Raw genomic sequence first — 14,951 nt, 5'->3', positions numbered from 1 at the left:
TGTTCGACCTCCTGGGACACATCTCTTTACAAGCCTGAGAGACAGGAGCCACGGTCAGCAGTCTTTACAGATAAGTCAACAGAGGGACACGGACAGCAGGAACTGCGAGTGTGATCCCAGCCGGCCCTCAAGACTAACCCCTCTACCTCACAGTTCCCAGCTGACCAGCAGGAATTAACCCACCCTGGAGAGATTTTTAAAAGTATGAATGTGTTCTGTTTTGATGAATGGCATGTCATATATGTCCCAGGACATTGCTTACCAGACGTTAGGTTGCTATTATGACTTGCAGTTAGTGCAGAGGCCATGCAGCCTGCTCTGGCAGGAAACACAGACATGGAAAACAGCATGGCATGGGGGGGGGGGGGAACACAGAGCTCTACCTGCAAGACACAGGAGCAGCATGGAGCGGTGGGGAAACACAGAGCTCTACCTGCAAGACACAGGAGCAGCATGGAGTGGTGGGGAAACACAGAGCTCTACCTGCAAGACACAGGGGCAGCATGGAGTGGTGGGGAAACACAGAGCTCTACCTGCAAGTCACAGGAGCAGCATGGAGTGGTGGAAGAGTTGGGAGCACAGGGTGGAATGAGCTAGTCTCTTCCCTGGCTCAGCACCTAAATGCAGAATTGCTTGTACAGATGGGTGAGTGAGTGAGAATCATACATGCCTTATCAGTGAACGGACAGTAAGATTAGACATCGTTATCTGCTGCACACACATACTGACACAATATAGAGCAGTAGATACTGAAAGGCCACTTTTTCTTTAATCTTTTCTTAAATCTTCTTAAATCGGGACACAGTAGTTGTGCATATTTCTTGGCTACAGTATGAAACTTCAGTGCATATGTATGGCGTGTAATGACCAGTTCAAGTTATTAGGCATATTCAAAATTTGCCCAACCTGTATGCTCTGAAATAAACAGTTGTGATTCACCACAGTCCCCCTGTTGTGTGGTAGCGTACCACCCAACTTCACCCACAGGCCCATGTAGATAGAGTCCTGTCCGTTCCTGTGAGAGCAGCACTTTAGCCAAACAATGAGCCATTTGTGGAAGGAAAGAACTCTGGAACATCAAACAGCTCTTGTGTTTCAAGTGGCTTGGTGACAAAAGCCAGGGAGCTTCCCAAAGATAGAACCTCAGAGAGGGGTGTGCATGTGTGCCTGAGCCTCCTGTTTGGGGCGCCAGAGCCAGACCATGGGAGCTCCCCAAGTTCTGAGTGCACCTATAGGCCCAGGGGAGCCCCCAGGGGAGCCAGGTGCATCCCGGCATTCATCGAGGGCTCCCCAAGGTGAGCTCAGGGAGATCCAGGCTGCTGGACCAGAATGCGTCATGAGGTTGTCTTGGATGTTTTCATGAGGGCAACCACAGCCACACCACTCCCGTGGTCAGGGTTCCAGGCAGTAATTCACAGAGACACACTGAGGTTGGCATGGTGGACATGCTCTGCCTTATGAGGGTATAATTAAGGAAATTGCTGTTCACACCTACTGTAGGGCTTCAGAAGATTCATGTGTGTCATGGGAGAAACATTAAAGCAACGCTGATTGCCTGCAGCACAGGAACAAGTGTTGTGTCAGCTGTCTGTGTTTTGGGCTTCTGGAGTAGTGCCTGGGCCTCACAGACTGTGGCCTCTGTGGCCCAGGCTTCCTCTGCATTCCCTCCTGAAGTCAACCTCACAACAGGTATGGCTTACTCGATGCATCTGGACAGGACCTGTGGAAGTAGGGGCAGACACAGGGTAAAGGGTAGGGTGGTAAGCAGGCCCCCTGCTGCCCGGAGTGGCTGGGTCTTTGCTGGGAGAGCCAAAGGGGCTCTCCAGGGGACCCCAGCATTCCAGGACATGCCTGATCCCCCCTCCCTGGTAGAGGTCCTTTGAGGACATTCGGGCTTCCCGGTCTGTTCTGATAACCAGTGTATGCCTTTCAGGACAATGACAGAGCTACCTGGCAGGAACACTGGGTGCTGGATGCCTGCCAATGGCTGCCACAGCTGCCATGTTGCCAGAAAACACTTTTGTCCTGTGTGGGACAGGAGAGGTTGCAGCTCCTTCCTGTACTCCGGGCAGGATAAACAGTCGTGCCCTGTCACTTTCCATATCCCGGGCCCTGTTTCCTTTTCTTCTGCATTTGCTTATTTATTTCTGCTTTATTTCAAAGTAAAGGGTTAGGGGAGCAAGAGTAGACGAAAGCTAGAGTGAGAAGGAGAAAGGGGAACAGAAAGAGGAAGAGAGACCGGAAGCCCTTCTGTCTACTGGTTCACTGCCAGAGTAGCCCAACAACCAAGGCTCGGCTTGGCTGAAGCCAGGGATCAGGAACCCCTTTCAGGGCTCCCAGATGGGTGACAGAGACCCAAGGACTTCAACCACCACCCGCTGCCTGCAAGGCGCATTGCAGCCAGCTGGATTTGAATCCATGCAGTCCAGGATAGACTACAGGTGTACCAAGGACCAGCTTAACCCACACCATCACAAAACCCATCCCTGAATCTAGATTTTCTATGAGTAAATGGTTTATCTCTGAGTTGTTCCTGGCTGAAACGGCCTTGACCCTGAAGAACACAGTCCCTGTCTTCCTGTCCCACTCAAAGACAGCCTCCCGCCACCTGGTAGGAAGCCTGTGTACATCGATGCACTTGTGAAACACATGCAATTGTCAACTTCCGCTCAACCACAGAGAACACAGAGACAATCATCCACGTCCCTAAGTCAACACCTAGCATGGAGGGCAAGCCTGGCATTTGAACTCACACAGGCAGGCAAAGCAACTACACCTTTGACCACTAGACTTGTTGCAGATGGATCCAGCAGTGTTGTCATTACCTGAGCTAGCATCAGGGTCTGTCCTGAGCTGCGGAAGCTGTGGGCCTGTATGGCTGTCTATCTGCCTCTGACCAAAACTGGCAGACCAGGAGGGTGCAGGGCGATGCTGGGTGAGCACAGTCCTGGAGGGTGAAGTGTGGTGATGCTGGGGTGAGCACAGTCCAGGAGGGTGCAGGGTGATGCTGGGTGAGCACAGTCCAGGAGGGTGCAGGGTGGGTGAGCACAGTCCAGGAGGGTGCAGGGTGATGCTGGGTGAGCACAGTCCAGGAGGGTGCAGGGTGATGCTGGGTGAGCACAGTCCAGGAGGGTGCAGGGTGATGCTGGGGTGAGCACAGTCCAGGAGGGTGCAGGGTGATGCTGGGTGAGCACAGTCCAGGAGGGTGCAGGGTGATGCTGGGTGAGCACAGTCCAGGAGGGTGCAGGGTGATGCTGGGTGAGCACAGTCCAGGAGGGTGCCAGCATCAAAAGGAACATGGTGTGTCACTGTTTCAGATCCCTGCCACTGTCTGTGTCCTGCTTTTCTCATCATTGTCATTAGATCAGCAGATCCGTCAAGGGTTATCACCATGCTCCCTGGGTGTTGGCTGTCAGGTGTTGCACATAACTCCCACCCGCTGCCCCGCCTCGTTGTGTCTGGTGCAGCACCCCCTCATTCTGTCTAGTGTTGTGCATTGCCCTTGTATCTGTAGATACCCAGTTCTGGGCCGATACCCACAGAAGCCTCACCACTTTCTGTTTGTATTTTTCTTCCACATCATGAGAAAATAATTCTTAGTGAATTTATTATTCCCAGGAAACCAAGAGACAATTCACTTACCCTCTGTGTATTTATGTTTTATGGAAATCTTTTTACTCCAAAAAAGGAGAAAGTTTTACTTGGATTATAAATAGAGTTGACACAAGAAACTCTTAAGATGCCTTGTGACTTCCTCCCTGGATATTAACATTCAACTTATGTCCAAATCGAGACTTAGCTGTTGCCTCAGTTGCAGGATTTGACAACAGCATTGTGGTTATTAGGTTATGTCACGTTAAGTTACCAAGTTACGCTGGGGGGACACAGGAGCATCATGGGCACCTGGGAAACCATGGTTGGGAGGAGCTGGCCTTGGTGGAGGCATTTTTTCTTTGCCGCTTTAATTAAAACCTGGGATATTCATTGTAAAATCTCCAGGAAACTTCCTCGAGGAGCAGGAGAGCAGCACATCACACGTTGTTGCCCCGAGTGTCCTGTAGAGAAGTGGGCAGGGTGGCAAGACAGCTGCGTCCCAGCACTGTCCTCCCTGGTGGCAAGATGCCTCGTGTTCCAAAGTTCACGGGAGTTGTGTTCGGATGCAGGGAGGCGGATGCCAGGCAGGAGGCTTCGGGCGCCTTTCTCGTTTCTCTGTTGCAGGGCCTGTGGTTCACACTTTTCCCCTCAGTAAACAAAGTAGGCAGTGCAGCCTGGGGACTGAGGACAGGTTCACCCCAGTGCGGCTCGGGGACTGACAGGTTCACCCCAGGGAGGAAGCCCCGCGCGGCTCCGCCAGAGGCACTCAAAGGACAAGTGGTGCTCCCTGGAGCTGAAGATCAGATCTTCCAAGGGATAGACAGTTGGCATCACTTCTGAGCTGCAGAGGGAGAGAGGGACTGTACATGGATGCTCAGAGAGAGTGACAACGAGCAGTGGCAGCACACTCCAATAGAGGAGGGAGAAGCTGGGCTGTGGGTGGCGAAGGGAAGCCCAACAATTAGAGGAAGGGCAGAAGCTCTAGGAATGGCATATGCCCTGATGGGGTGATGTGTGTCTTTGCCTGAGCCTGTAAGACTGACCCACAGGGCTTGATGGGACCTTGGGGTGTTTCCTGTGTCCTGGTGACAGCCGTGCAGGCAGAACAGCAGGCTCACTCCATGCTTGCACTGACACGAGGGCGGGCTGATGGAGAAGCAGGATTCAGTAACGCATTCTCTCACCCAGATACTTGAGTGTTTGCTGTGGAGGCTCTACTCCAGTTCTCCCTGGTGCTTGTGGGGAGGGAGCCCAGTTAGCAGGTGTGCATGGTAGCATCGTGTTTGAAGTGGGAGCGCAGGAGTCAGACTCCCCTTTCCACTCCAGAGGCCTCATGGAATGGACCAGTGGCCAGTCATCCATGAACCTTTCCCCGTTTGTTCACAAACGTGACAACTGCACCCATGGATGAGGGTGACGGCAGGGAGTCAGTGGGAGTGTCATGAGTAGCTCGGCCCAGTTTCCTGTCTCTGCAACAATAAGGATTTCCACAAGCAAGTGTGAAGGTCAGCAGAAAATGAGGGGGATGTTCCAGGGAAGCCAGGTTGGAGGCCATCACCTTGCGTGAGCTGGAGACACGGGGTGGTGTCAGGTCGGGCCTCACCTGATAGTCTGCAGGCAGACTCATTCTCTGTGTGTACCAGCAAAGATTCGAGGAGTAGAGGGTTAGTTCTTGACAGATTACACAGCTAGACACTTTCTATGATGAAGTTCCAGCAGGCGTGTTAAGTAGCACCTAACAAGGGCCTTTCCATTTGGGCTGCAATGGAAATTACAGTAACTTGGCTCGATGACAGCATGATTACGTGAAGGTCATCACAGGGAAATGGTGACAGTCACACCAGATATTTTGGCTGGTGCCAGGTCTCAGCAACAAAAGCATAGGTGTTCAGATTCCTGCTCCATAGAAGTGGGGATGTGCCAGAGTGGAGCAGGCGGAAAGGAGGAGGCTTTTATCCCAATCCTAAAGACTCTCAGATCCTCACCAAGGAGCACCGAGGACTACATCCCTACTGCCAAGGAGACCACGGGGAAATGGAATGCCTTCGGAGACCAAGAACTCTGAGGTCAACCACCCCCATTTGGATCTACCACATGGGATGGAAGAAGCCCAAATCCTGCCTTGCAGGTTCCAAGGTCATCGGAACAACAACCAGGATCCCTGAGCGGTCGGTCCACAGAAACAGAACAGTAAACTTCCTTCGGGACTAGGGAGAGGAGCTTTCTCTGGTCCTTGCCTGCTTCCAACTTTGGGTCCCCACCCCCTCTCGTAATAACCATCAGGAGCGCTCCAGAAACCCCTCAAAACAAACAAACAAACAAAACGAGAATAGATAGACAGAGAACAACAAGGAAAGCTTAGAACCAGACAGGAAACGGTCAGCGGGGATGCACTTATACCTCACTGGGTGGGACACAAAGATTAGTTACTCCTCACTGGGGTATGGAAGATTTCTCTGCACATCCCTCCTAAACATGCTCACCTAAACTGTTGACATATATCCTGTTAGAATTATAGAGTTAGACCACCCAAAAAACAGCCAGGTTCAGCGAAATCATGCTTCAACGCTATAAACTGCTAAAGACTAAAATTAAAATAGGCATGAGACAGCTGAATAGCAATCTAAGCCATTTTAAGGTGTATAGAATACGGTTGAATGTAAACCAAAATTGAAATGTCTATGAAGAATTCACAGGTTGTGGTTGAGAACCTGTATTTTCCTATTAACATATTGGTTCATCAATACCATGTCAATTAATGCCATAATGTCGTAAATGGTTGGAAATATTATGTTGGGACTTTTAATTGATTGGAATGATACTCTGCCGGCTCTACCTTCAGACCAAAGATGGTCTCACCAAGAAACCATTGAACTTACCAGGACAATAAGATGCTGGACTTTATGCTTGGTAAATACCTCCGATGAAAGAATGTCAACTGAATTTGAACTATGGAAATGCAACAAGGTGCAGCAATCCGCCGTGGGGGGAGGGTTTTGGGAGGGGCGGGGGGAATCCCAGTGCATAAAAAAATGTGTCACATAATGCAATGTAATTAGTTTTTTAAAAAAAGGAAATGCAATAAAAATATGTTTTAAAAAAAAAAGAAGTGGGGATGTGGAATGATGTAGGTGAGGCTGGCACATGGGAGGCTGCAGTGTAGGACTGAGACCCAGCTCTTCCTCTTCAGGTCCTCCCTGTCTGCGTCATCCTCACCCTCAAGTTTCTGTCCCTGAGTCTTTTTGCATTTTCTGTCATTTCTGCCTGCTGTCAGGACATGAGCTCTGTCCAGCCGTGGAGCTGGAGTCCCTTGCTGACCGGTGGAGACCTTCTACAGGAGTTGGAGACTGGCCCTCAGCCACCGGTGAAGGTTGCAATGTTGCGTGTAACTGTAGAGACAGGTGACAGACAGGACAGATAGCATGTGGGCCCCAGGGAAGCAACAGCGACTCCTTGTTTGAAAGGGAGAACACCTGTTAGCCAAAGCCGAGGGATTCCCTAGGCATGGCCCTGCACTGTTCAGTTGTCCCCAGTGCACACACTCCACCTTGTCCAACCAGGAGGTGGCCTGGGGCCACTGGATGGCTCAGCCACCTGAGCAAGGGAACCTGAAGTACCCTGTGGTCCTAAGGACAGACAGGTTTTGTAACGCAGTGTCAAGGTGTGCAGTAGGATGCTTTGCTTCTGCCGGTTCATCAGAATGCTCCCGCCAGCGGCAGGATCCCCAGCAAGACGGGAAACACAGGACGCATGTCAGCTGGGAAGTGCAGCAGCTGTGTGCCAGTAAAGACTCGAGAGTAGAGGGTTAGTTCTTGACAGATTACACAGCTAGACACTTGCTGGGATGAAGTCACGGCAGGTGTGCCAAGCAGCACCTAACAAGCGCCTTTCCATTTGGGCTGCGCTTTTCAGTCCAGAGGAATCCCTCTCTCCAAGATTTCTGCAAAAGTAGCTCTTGCAGGAAGATTGTTTCTTTGTGGATTTTGAAACCCGGTGCTGGGAGAGCTTTGTTGCTCCTGTGCCTGGCTACACTGAGAATATGTTTTCCCTGACCTTGGGTGTCTGACTCACAGAGGAGTCCCAGGAGAGGAAGGGCCTCCCTGCCATGTGTAAGAAGGGCTGAGCTGTAAGGTTAGCTCTTGGTGCAAGCAGCACAGTGAGAACATCGTGAAGATGAATGACTCTGTGTGAAGTGCACCTGCCAGGACCACCAGTGCAGGCGCCTCTCCCGTACTCAGGAGTGACTAGATGAAATGCGTGGGTGTGGCCGCTGGGGTTACTTTGTAAAGCAAGGCCAGGACAGGTCACTTCCTCCATGATGTGTGCAATCCTTTCTCTGCAAAGACACGAAACCATCAAATCTAGGGCCTCTCTTCCCCAGTGGGTGCAGTCATGCCTTTCTTTGGTAGCTCTCCACTGAGAGCCCAAGATGCCTGACCGTAGTGTCTGAAGTCCACCTCCTCTGGAGTCCTGGAGGGCCCTGCTGCTGGGCCTTTCTGCCTCAGGCAGGTGTTGGGTCACTTGCTGCTGTTTCCAGATGCCACACGCGGTACTGACTGTATGGCGGCTTTCTTTGCCACCAGTGTGTTTCCTCTGACGGTGTGGCTGCTCCACTTGTGTTGTCTCCTGCCGTGAACCACAGCCATACCCAAGGCTCCGGAGCTGCCTGGAGGAGGGCCAGTGTAGTTCAGCCATGTTTAATGGCAGCAGGTGCTTCCCAGTCAGTGGACCCCTGTCTCTCCAGATTGCATGTGTGCTTAGCACAAGAAAAGCATGTTTGGAATCTGTGTATATTGATTCTCCTGCGTTGTCTTGTTGTAAAACTCTAGCAAGGTGGTGACGTTTGAACCGAGATTCTGGGTGTTGGTGCTGAAGCTTTGCAACCCAGGGAACAGCAGCATGGTGAGGCCCGCCTTTCTAACCCTGCCATCAGTAAGCTGTTCACCACCTGGGTTTTCTGGAGGTCCACATTGTAGGATCAGGTCTGCCCTGAAAGAAGTGTTGCCTGAAGGTGTCTGAGCTAGGATACCATAGGGATTTCATGGTATAAGATGAAGTGACTTCTAGCCTCATCTGTGACCCTGAGATCTTGGCCCGTTTTGGATGTCTCTAATTTGGGTTTAAAACGGGCAGGGTGTGGGTATTGCCATCAGTCAAGATTTGAAGTCAGCCTGGCTTCTGGCTTTCAGGGTTGTGGCACTGATGAGGAAGTCTCACCTTGTCTGGAGGAGCAGCAGGTGCAGCCGCCCCTGTGGGCCTTGATCCCTGGTTTGCATCTCAACAGGGAGGTCGTGCAGGGACTACTCAGACAGCAGCCGAGTCTCCACTGAGGAAGAGTGGGACCTATAGGCTTGAGTAGAGCTAGGGAAGGATGTGGACGCCATTGCAAACCAGAGGCAGAGCTGACTGCTGGGAGTGGAGCGAACCACCAGTCCAGGGACGTCTTACTTTGTGGTGGGTGGGGTTCTGACAGGAATTCAGAACACAGGGACTCTGGTGTCCATCAGAAAATCGATGTTATTTGTGACCCAGGGCTGCAGGCACTGCCGGTCACTGGCTGTGCGAATGCCCTGAGGTCTAAGCGCTCAGCCTTGTAACACAGTATTGCTGGGAGTCCCAGCTGCAGTTTCCACTGGGTGCAGATGCAGGTGTCTCTCCAGGGAGGGTCACACCTTTGTGTTCTCCACTGGGCTTTCTGTACATGGGTGGACGCCCCCGGTTTGGTCCTAGGATCACATAGCACTGGTTAGAGTCACTGCTCTCCTGTGTCCCTGCCGCCTAGACTGTTTTTACACTTGTGCCCCCTTCCTTTTCAGCCTGTCTGTATTGTTAAGCACCCAAAATGCTGTTTCTGGCATCCGATTCATGGGAACTTGAGGTCCTATGGCCAGTTTTTGGAGTTTTCTCCATGTACATATCTTGGTCTGAGCAGTTAATGGGACCCGAGCAAACCTGTCTTTCAGGCCTGTGAGTCTATGTTGATGTCCCTTTAAAAGGCCTCTTGCAGGCACTCCTGGAATAAGGCTGAGTTATCTTCCTTGGACTGTTAACTCTCTGATTTTGTCAGACACAGTGGAACCCAGAGCTGCCTCACAGGGCTGAGTCCTGGATGAGTGTCGTCAAGGCCACAGATGTGAGGGCACGCCAGCTGTTTTCACTGCCTCCTACAGGAGAGACCAAGTTGAAGGGCAGGATCAAGCAGAGGGGTCCACTGGACATCCAGACATCTCCATCCTTTAGCTTATACTGGGATGGTCTTATTTAGAAAAAGTTGGAGGCAACCCAGGAATGAGTCCACGGGAGTGGATGGGGCATTCATTAGCTGCAACTGGGATAGAAAACTAAGGTGGGGCAGGAGTGGAACGAGGCCCTGGGAGAGACCCGAGGCCTCTGCGGGAGAGTACGGCACCCTGGGCACCCAGGAAGGGTCCCATGGACTGATTTAGAGCTGGCACTCCAGATCTCAAGTATGATCCACACTACCCCCGGTCTGCTTAAGCGGCTCCTGGGACGACTGTGAGGCCTTGGTGGGGAGGGCATTGGGTCAGCCCCAGGAGGCTTGGGGTCTAAGCCCCTGTGATTCCTTGAGCTGTAGCCTGTCTGGTTGATCGGGCCCAGCAAGCAGCAGTCCAATGCAGTTGTGGAATCCTGAGTGTCAGCGGATGAAGGGAAGGGAGAGGGGCCTGCTGTTAAAGGATATGCGGGGACTGTTCTTTACACACCTATTGTCCCAAGCCAGGACCACCCGGAGAAAGGACTTTCCCTGGGGGATGACAGCACTGGAACAGATGCTGAAGAAGGCAGGACACTGAGCAGGTGGGCAAAGGTCAGAGGATGACAGAACTGAACTACTATGCCAGGATGGAGGCTGACCCCCTCCCCGACCCTGCGGTACACATCCTCCTGGTGTACATGACCTCCACCTTTCCAGGAACCCAGGCAGCAGTTGGGGGCCAGTGGTACCCACACATCCTCCATGGTCCTCAGGACTCGCGCAGGCCACTCGGCTTCCAAGCTTCGGCGTGGTTGAGGTTCCTCCTTGCACAGACCAGTTAGGAGGATGGATATTGTTCCAGTGTGTGACTGCGGTGTCCGATGCCGCCCAGCCATGACTTCTAGTACTTGCAGCTGGACCGGCCTGTCCTCCTGCACACCTAGTGCTCCAGGAGGCAGCATATGGCCCTCTGACTCCCCAGGCCTGTCTTATGGGCCATTCCCAGGCACCTGCTGCTGGCCTTTGGAAGGCAGCCTTGGTGTGGCTGCACTTTTGCTTGTGCCCCTGCCAAATGCTTTCCTAAAACCAGCCATAAAACCGCAGGTCTAGGGAGCCATGGCCAATGAGCACCTGCAGCAGCCGGAGTCTACCAGCCACTGGCACAGCAGGTCTCCTGCCTCCAGCACCAGGACAGCCTGGGCAGGTCACCTTTATGGCTCGAAATAGCATACAGTCTGAGGACATCACAGGGAATGATCTCACACAAAGATATTTTCTTTTAAGCAAAAATGAATAGGACAGAAACAGCAACTCATGATATCCCTGGCCTCTTTCTGCAGAAGAACAAATGTGGAATTTTCAAAAGAAAAAGGAAAAGATAAAGAGCTCACTGTATGTTTACTACCTGGTTCATGCAACCTCACGCTTCCAGCCAGCAGAGACATCTGAAATCTATTTCATACGTAGCATGAATTTTTTCAAAGCATGTCGCTGAGATGGCGTCTCAGCTACCCACGGAAAGATTCTATGCCCATGATCGGTGGGCTGTCACAATGTGAACCCATGTGCTATTCGTTGAAACCGGGGAGAGTAGCCTTTGCAATGACTGTTTTGGTAGCAAACAGCACTTTTCCGACAAGTAGGTTTCTTTTCATGGCAATCCCTAAAAGCAGCACTGAACTCACCGAAGGCCCAGAGTGACTGGGACGAGTCAGGCCACCGCAGTGCAAGAGAACACAGGGCACAGTGTCGAGTACCCACAGTTCTTATCGACGGCGTGTTAGAACGACTTCTAGAAACGCTGGAAACGTGGCACGGAGAGAGTTTAACCCACAACTTGTTAATTCCATGGAATCATTCAATTTTTCATTTTTTCTACATGAGTGTTTTTTTTTTTTAGCAATTAGCATGTAATGAGAAATTAATGGGATCTTTCAAAAGCAATAGCAAGAAAAAAAAAGCGCCGTACTCACCCCTGTCATCGTGACTGGGGAGGCAGCAGCCCGTACTCACTCCCGTCACCATGACTAGGGGGCAGTGACTGGGGGTTGTAGCCCGTACTCACCCCCATTACCGTGACTGGGGGGCAGCAGCCTGTGCTTACCCCCGTCACCGTGACTGGGGGGCAGCAGCCCGTACTCCCCCGTCACCGTGACTGGAAGGCAGCAGCCCATACTCACCCCGTCACTGTGACTGGGGGGCAGCAGCCCGTACTCACCCCCGTCACCGTGACTGGGGGGCAGCAGCCCGTACTCACCCCCCGTCACCGTGACTAGGGGGCAGCCCGTACTCCCCCGTCACCGTGACTGGGGGCAGCAGCGCTGGGTTCTGTGTGCTGGATTCTTGATCCCGGGTGCAGTTTGTTAGCTTCATGTGCCTTTTTTTGTCTTTAGGTTTATATTTCCTTTTTTATTTTTTTAGTCCAGTTGAGGGTTTTTAAATTGTTTTTTGATACAGTTTAGTTGGCAATGGGGTCTCCCTTCCCCTCCCCTGAGTCACAAAGTTAGGAGAAACAAAGATGGCTCTCCTGGGTCGTGTCTGCCCCAGCCCTGGCTGCTGCTACGACTGGGGAGGGAACAGCATAGGAAAGATCCATTGAGATTCTCCCTCTTTGTTTCTTCCTCCTCTTCCTCCTCTGCTACTAAGTATCTCCCCACACCTGGTCACTCTGTAACTGCCTTTCAAATGAATTAATGAAAAATAGGGACCACATGATTAGCTCATTTAATGTATCAGATCTAGTGGATCTTTTTCATTGACCTCTTCTCCTTTACATTAACAGAACAAGAGCTTTATTCAGGAAAGAATGCAGTTTGGAGAGGTCTAATTTGTAGCTCCCTCAAGCAAGATCACCGCCTACTATGATGTTCGACATCTACAGTGTTCTGTGGACTGTTTGTGGATTAGTGCGGACATTTTTCCCACCAGTCAGAGAGAACTACTGTCAGCTAGCACTAACCGCCTGCAGTGTTACAGTCATGACCATCACCGCTTCTGAGTGCCCACTCTCTTCCAGGCTGCTGGCCCCGTAGCAGCTGTGCTCAGTGGTGTGCTGACTGCCCGTCCCCACTGGTGGACAGAACTCATCTCACCAGCGGTGCACCACAGCCAGCTGCATCAGCACACACATCTCCACCTCTCCCTGCAGAGGTCAGTCCTGCCCTGCCCCCCATCACCCCCTCCGGCTCGGCAAGGACATCTTCATATTACGTGGTCACTTACATCAGCAAAGTCTCTCACTTTCAAAACACATCCTACGTCTCTTCTCCCATCCATATCCAGCCCTGAAGTGTCAGTGCCCCTGAGGCCGCATGTCCTAACTCCTTGGTCCACTCACTTCTCATTGGCATCCTCCCGAACTCCCCCCAAACCTCTCTCACCAAGATCACGTGACAGTGACATTTTCTGTGTTCTTCTTTTTTGCCTTCTACTTTTTCTCTTGCCTGCCTCCTTATCCTCCTGTCTTCTCTATGGTCCTCTGCCTCTAAACCCTGGAGACTTTCAGAGTTTGGTCCTGGATAATCACCTATGAAACTGCTCATGCAAAGAAGTGTGAGTGTCACCCACAGGCACCTCCATCCCACATGCTCACACATTCTTTGTAACCATTGGTGGTGTCCCATTTTATTCACATTCCAGATAGGTTATTCAGCTGTTTGCTGTACCACTGGCTTCTTTCCAGGCTTTCCCTCCATATTTTACTTTGACTCAAATGTGATTTAAAAGCCCAAGGTGCCCAGTTTGCTGTGGGTCTCAGTAGAGCCTGGACCAGGATGCTCCAGCTGAACAACTTCCTCTGGTGCCTGACCCTGCCTTGCCTCTCCGCACGGACACTGTGCTCCAGCCTTTGCACTCTGGAACAGAGCTTGTCCATTGTTTTATCCTAGACACAGGGTTCTCACCTGTCAGATCTAGGCTTACCCCTTTCTCCACAGGCGTGTTAGGATAATCGTGTAGCTTTCTGTGGCAGGAGACCCCATGAGTGGGCTTCCAAGGTCCGCCATGGTCCTGCCGCACAATTGTGCAGATCTCCAGCTGTTTGAAAGCTCACGGGTGCCGTGAGTGGCCTTGCGGTGATGGTGGCAGCTGAAAGGGCAACACCTGAGCTTGAGGCTGTTTCCTCTCGGACACAACAGATGGACGTTTTGCTTGTCACTTCTGCTCACCAGGTTGGGCTGCGGCGCGTCCGGGAGACATATGCACTGGTTAGGGAAGAGCATTTGATCTGTTGCTGTTGGCGAGCACGTGAGAGGCTCCATCTCAGACACAAATCCCAGTGCGATCCATTTTTGTCTGTTGTAACACATGCTGCAATGCCAGGTACATGCCTTTCTCCTTCACAAACACATCGACTCTCACAAGCGTTCCAGACTTTCAGTCTGTCCAGCAGGCCCCGCTAAGTAGGTGCTCACCGTTGTTGGACTGGATGAAGGAGTGGGAGCATATTATAGGGGAGGGACTAAGAAATGGAGCAGTGCCTTGCCCTGGAGGCCAGGAGACTGTTGTCCAGGAATGCGGAAGGTCTGCGCCTCTAGTGGGTGTTTAAGCGACATGACAAGCACAGTCCTTCCACTCTGAGTCTCTCGAGATGTTGCCAGAAAGTTCTTACTTGGCTCTGAGAAGGAGCAAACCGCTGCAGAAGAGGGAAGTCTGCCTCTTGCGGTCTGTCGTACAGCATGCTCCCCTTGCCAGGGCTTCCTCAGTGCCCACAGAGGCCAGCCTCACCTGAGACGGCTGCCAGCCCTGGACTGCAGTCACAGCCTGTAAAACTTTCCCTAATCCCTGGGAAAGAAGAGCTGTGGAGCAGATGGTGTGCCCGTGCGAGGGCACTCACACCATCATGTTCTCTGTATCACTGTTTTAGAGGAAGGGCGACTCAAGGCGGAACAGTCAGTGCAAACCGATTGACCAGGGACCTCTGCTGAGCCACGGGTGGGCATCCACACCCATGACAGTGGAATGATCTCAGGGCTCTTCTTCATTTCTGCCCTGCAAATGGACTCATCCTCTTCCTCTTTTTGCTTCCCAAGATATTGAAGACTTCGAGACTAAAGCAAGAAGTGCTGTGTCCGTGAGAGAAGGCCAGGGCGTGGTGCTCCTCTGCGGCCGCCCACCACATGTTGGAGGTAGGAGGGGTTGGGCA

At 52.0% G+C, this 14,951-nt stretch overlaps 1 protein-coding gene across 1 annotated transcript in view; it reads left to right on the top strand.

Moving 5' to 3' along the window:
• LOC101526140 (contactin-6) overlaps positions 1 to 14,951 on the top strand; it is a 128,878-nt gene that overhangs the window by 47,959 nt on the left and 65,968 nt on the right. Inside the window, exon 4 of the mRNA XM_058679181.1 lies at positions 14,839 to 14,934. Within this exon, the coding sequence (XP_058535164.1) occupies positions 14,839 to 14,934 (96 nt within the window). The remainder of the gene's footprint in view (positions 1 to 14,838; positions 14,935 to 14,951) is intronic.

Source organism: Ochotona princeps, chromosome 21 (assembly GCF_030435755.1).
Source record: "Ochotona princeps isolate mOchPri1 chromosome 21, mOchPri1.hap1, whole genome shotgun sequence".
NCBI classification, from domain to species: domain Eukaryota; kingdom Metazoa; phylum Chordata; class Mammalia; order Lagomorpha; family Ochotonidae; genus Ochotona; species Ochotona princeps.
Note: the sequence above shows the minus strand (reverse complement) of the source record. Positions and strands in the feature narration are given on the sequence as shown.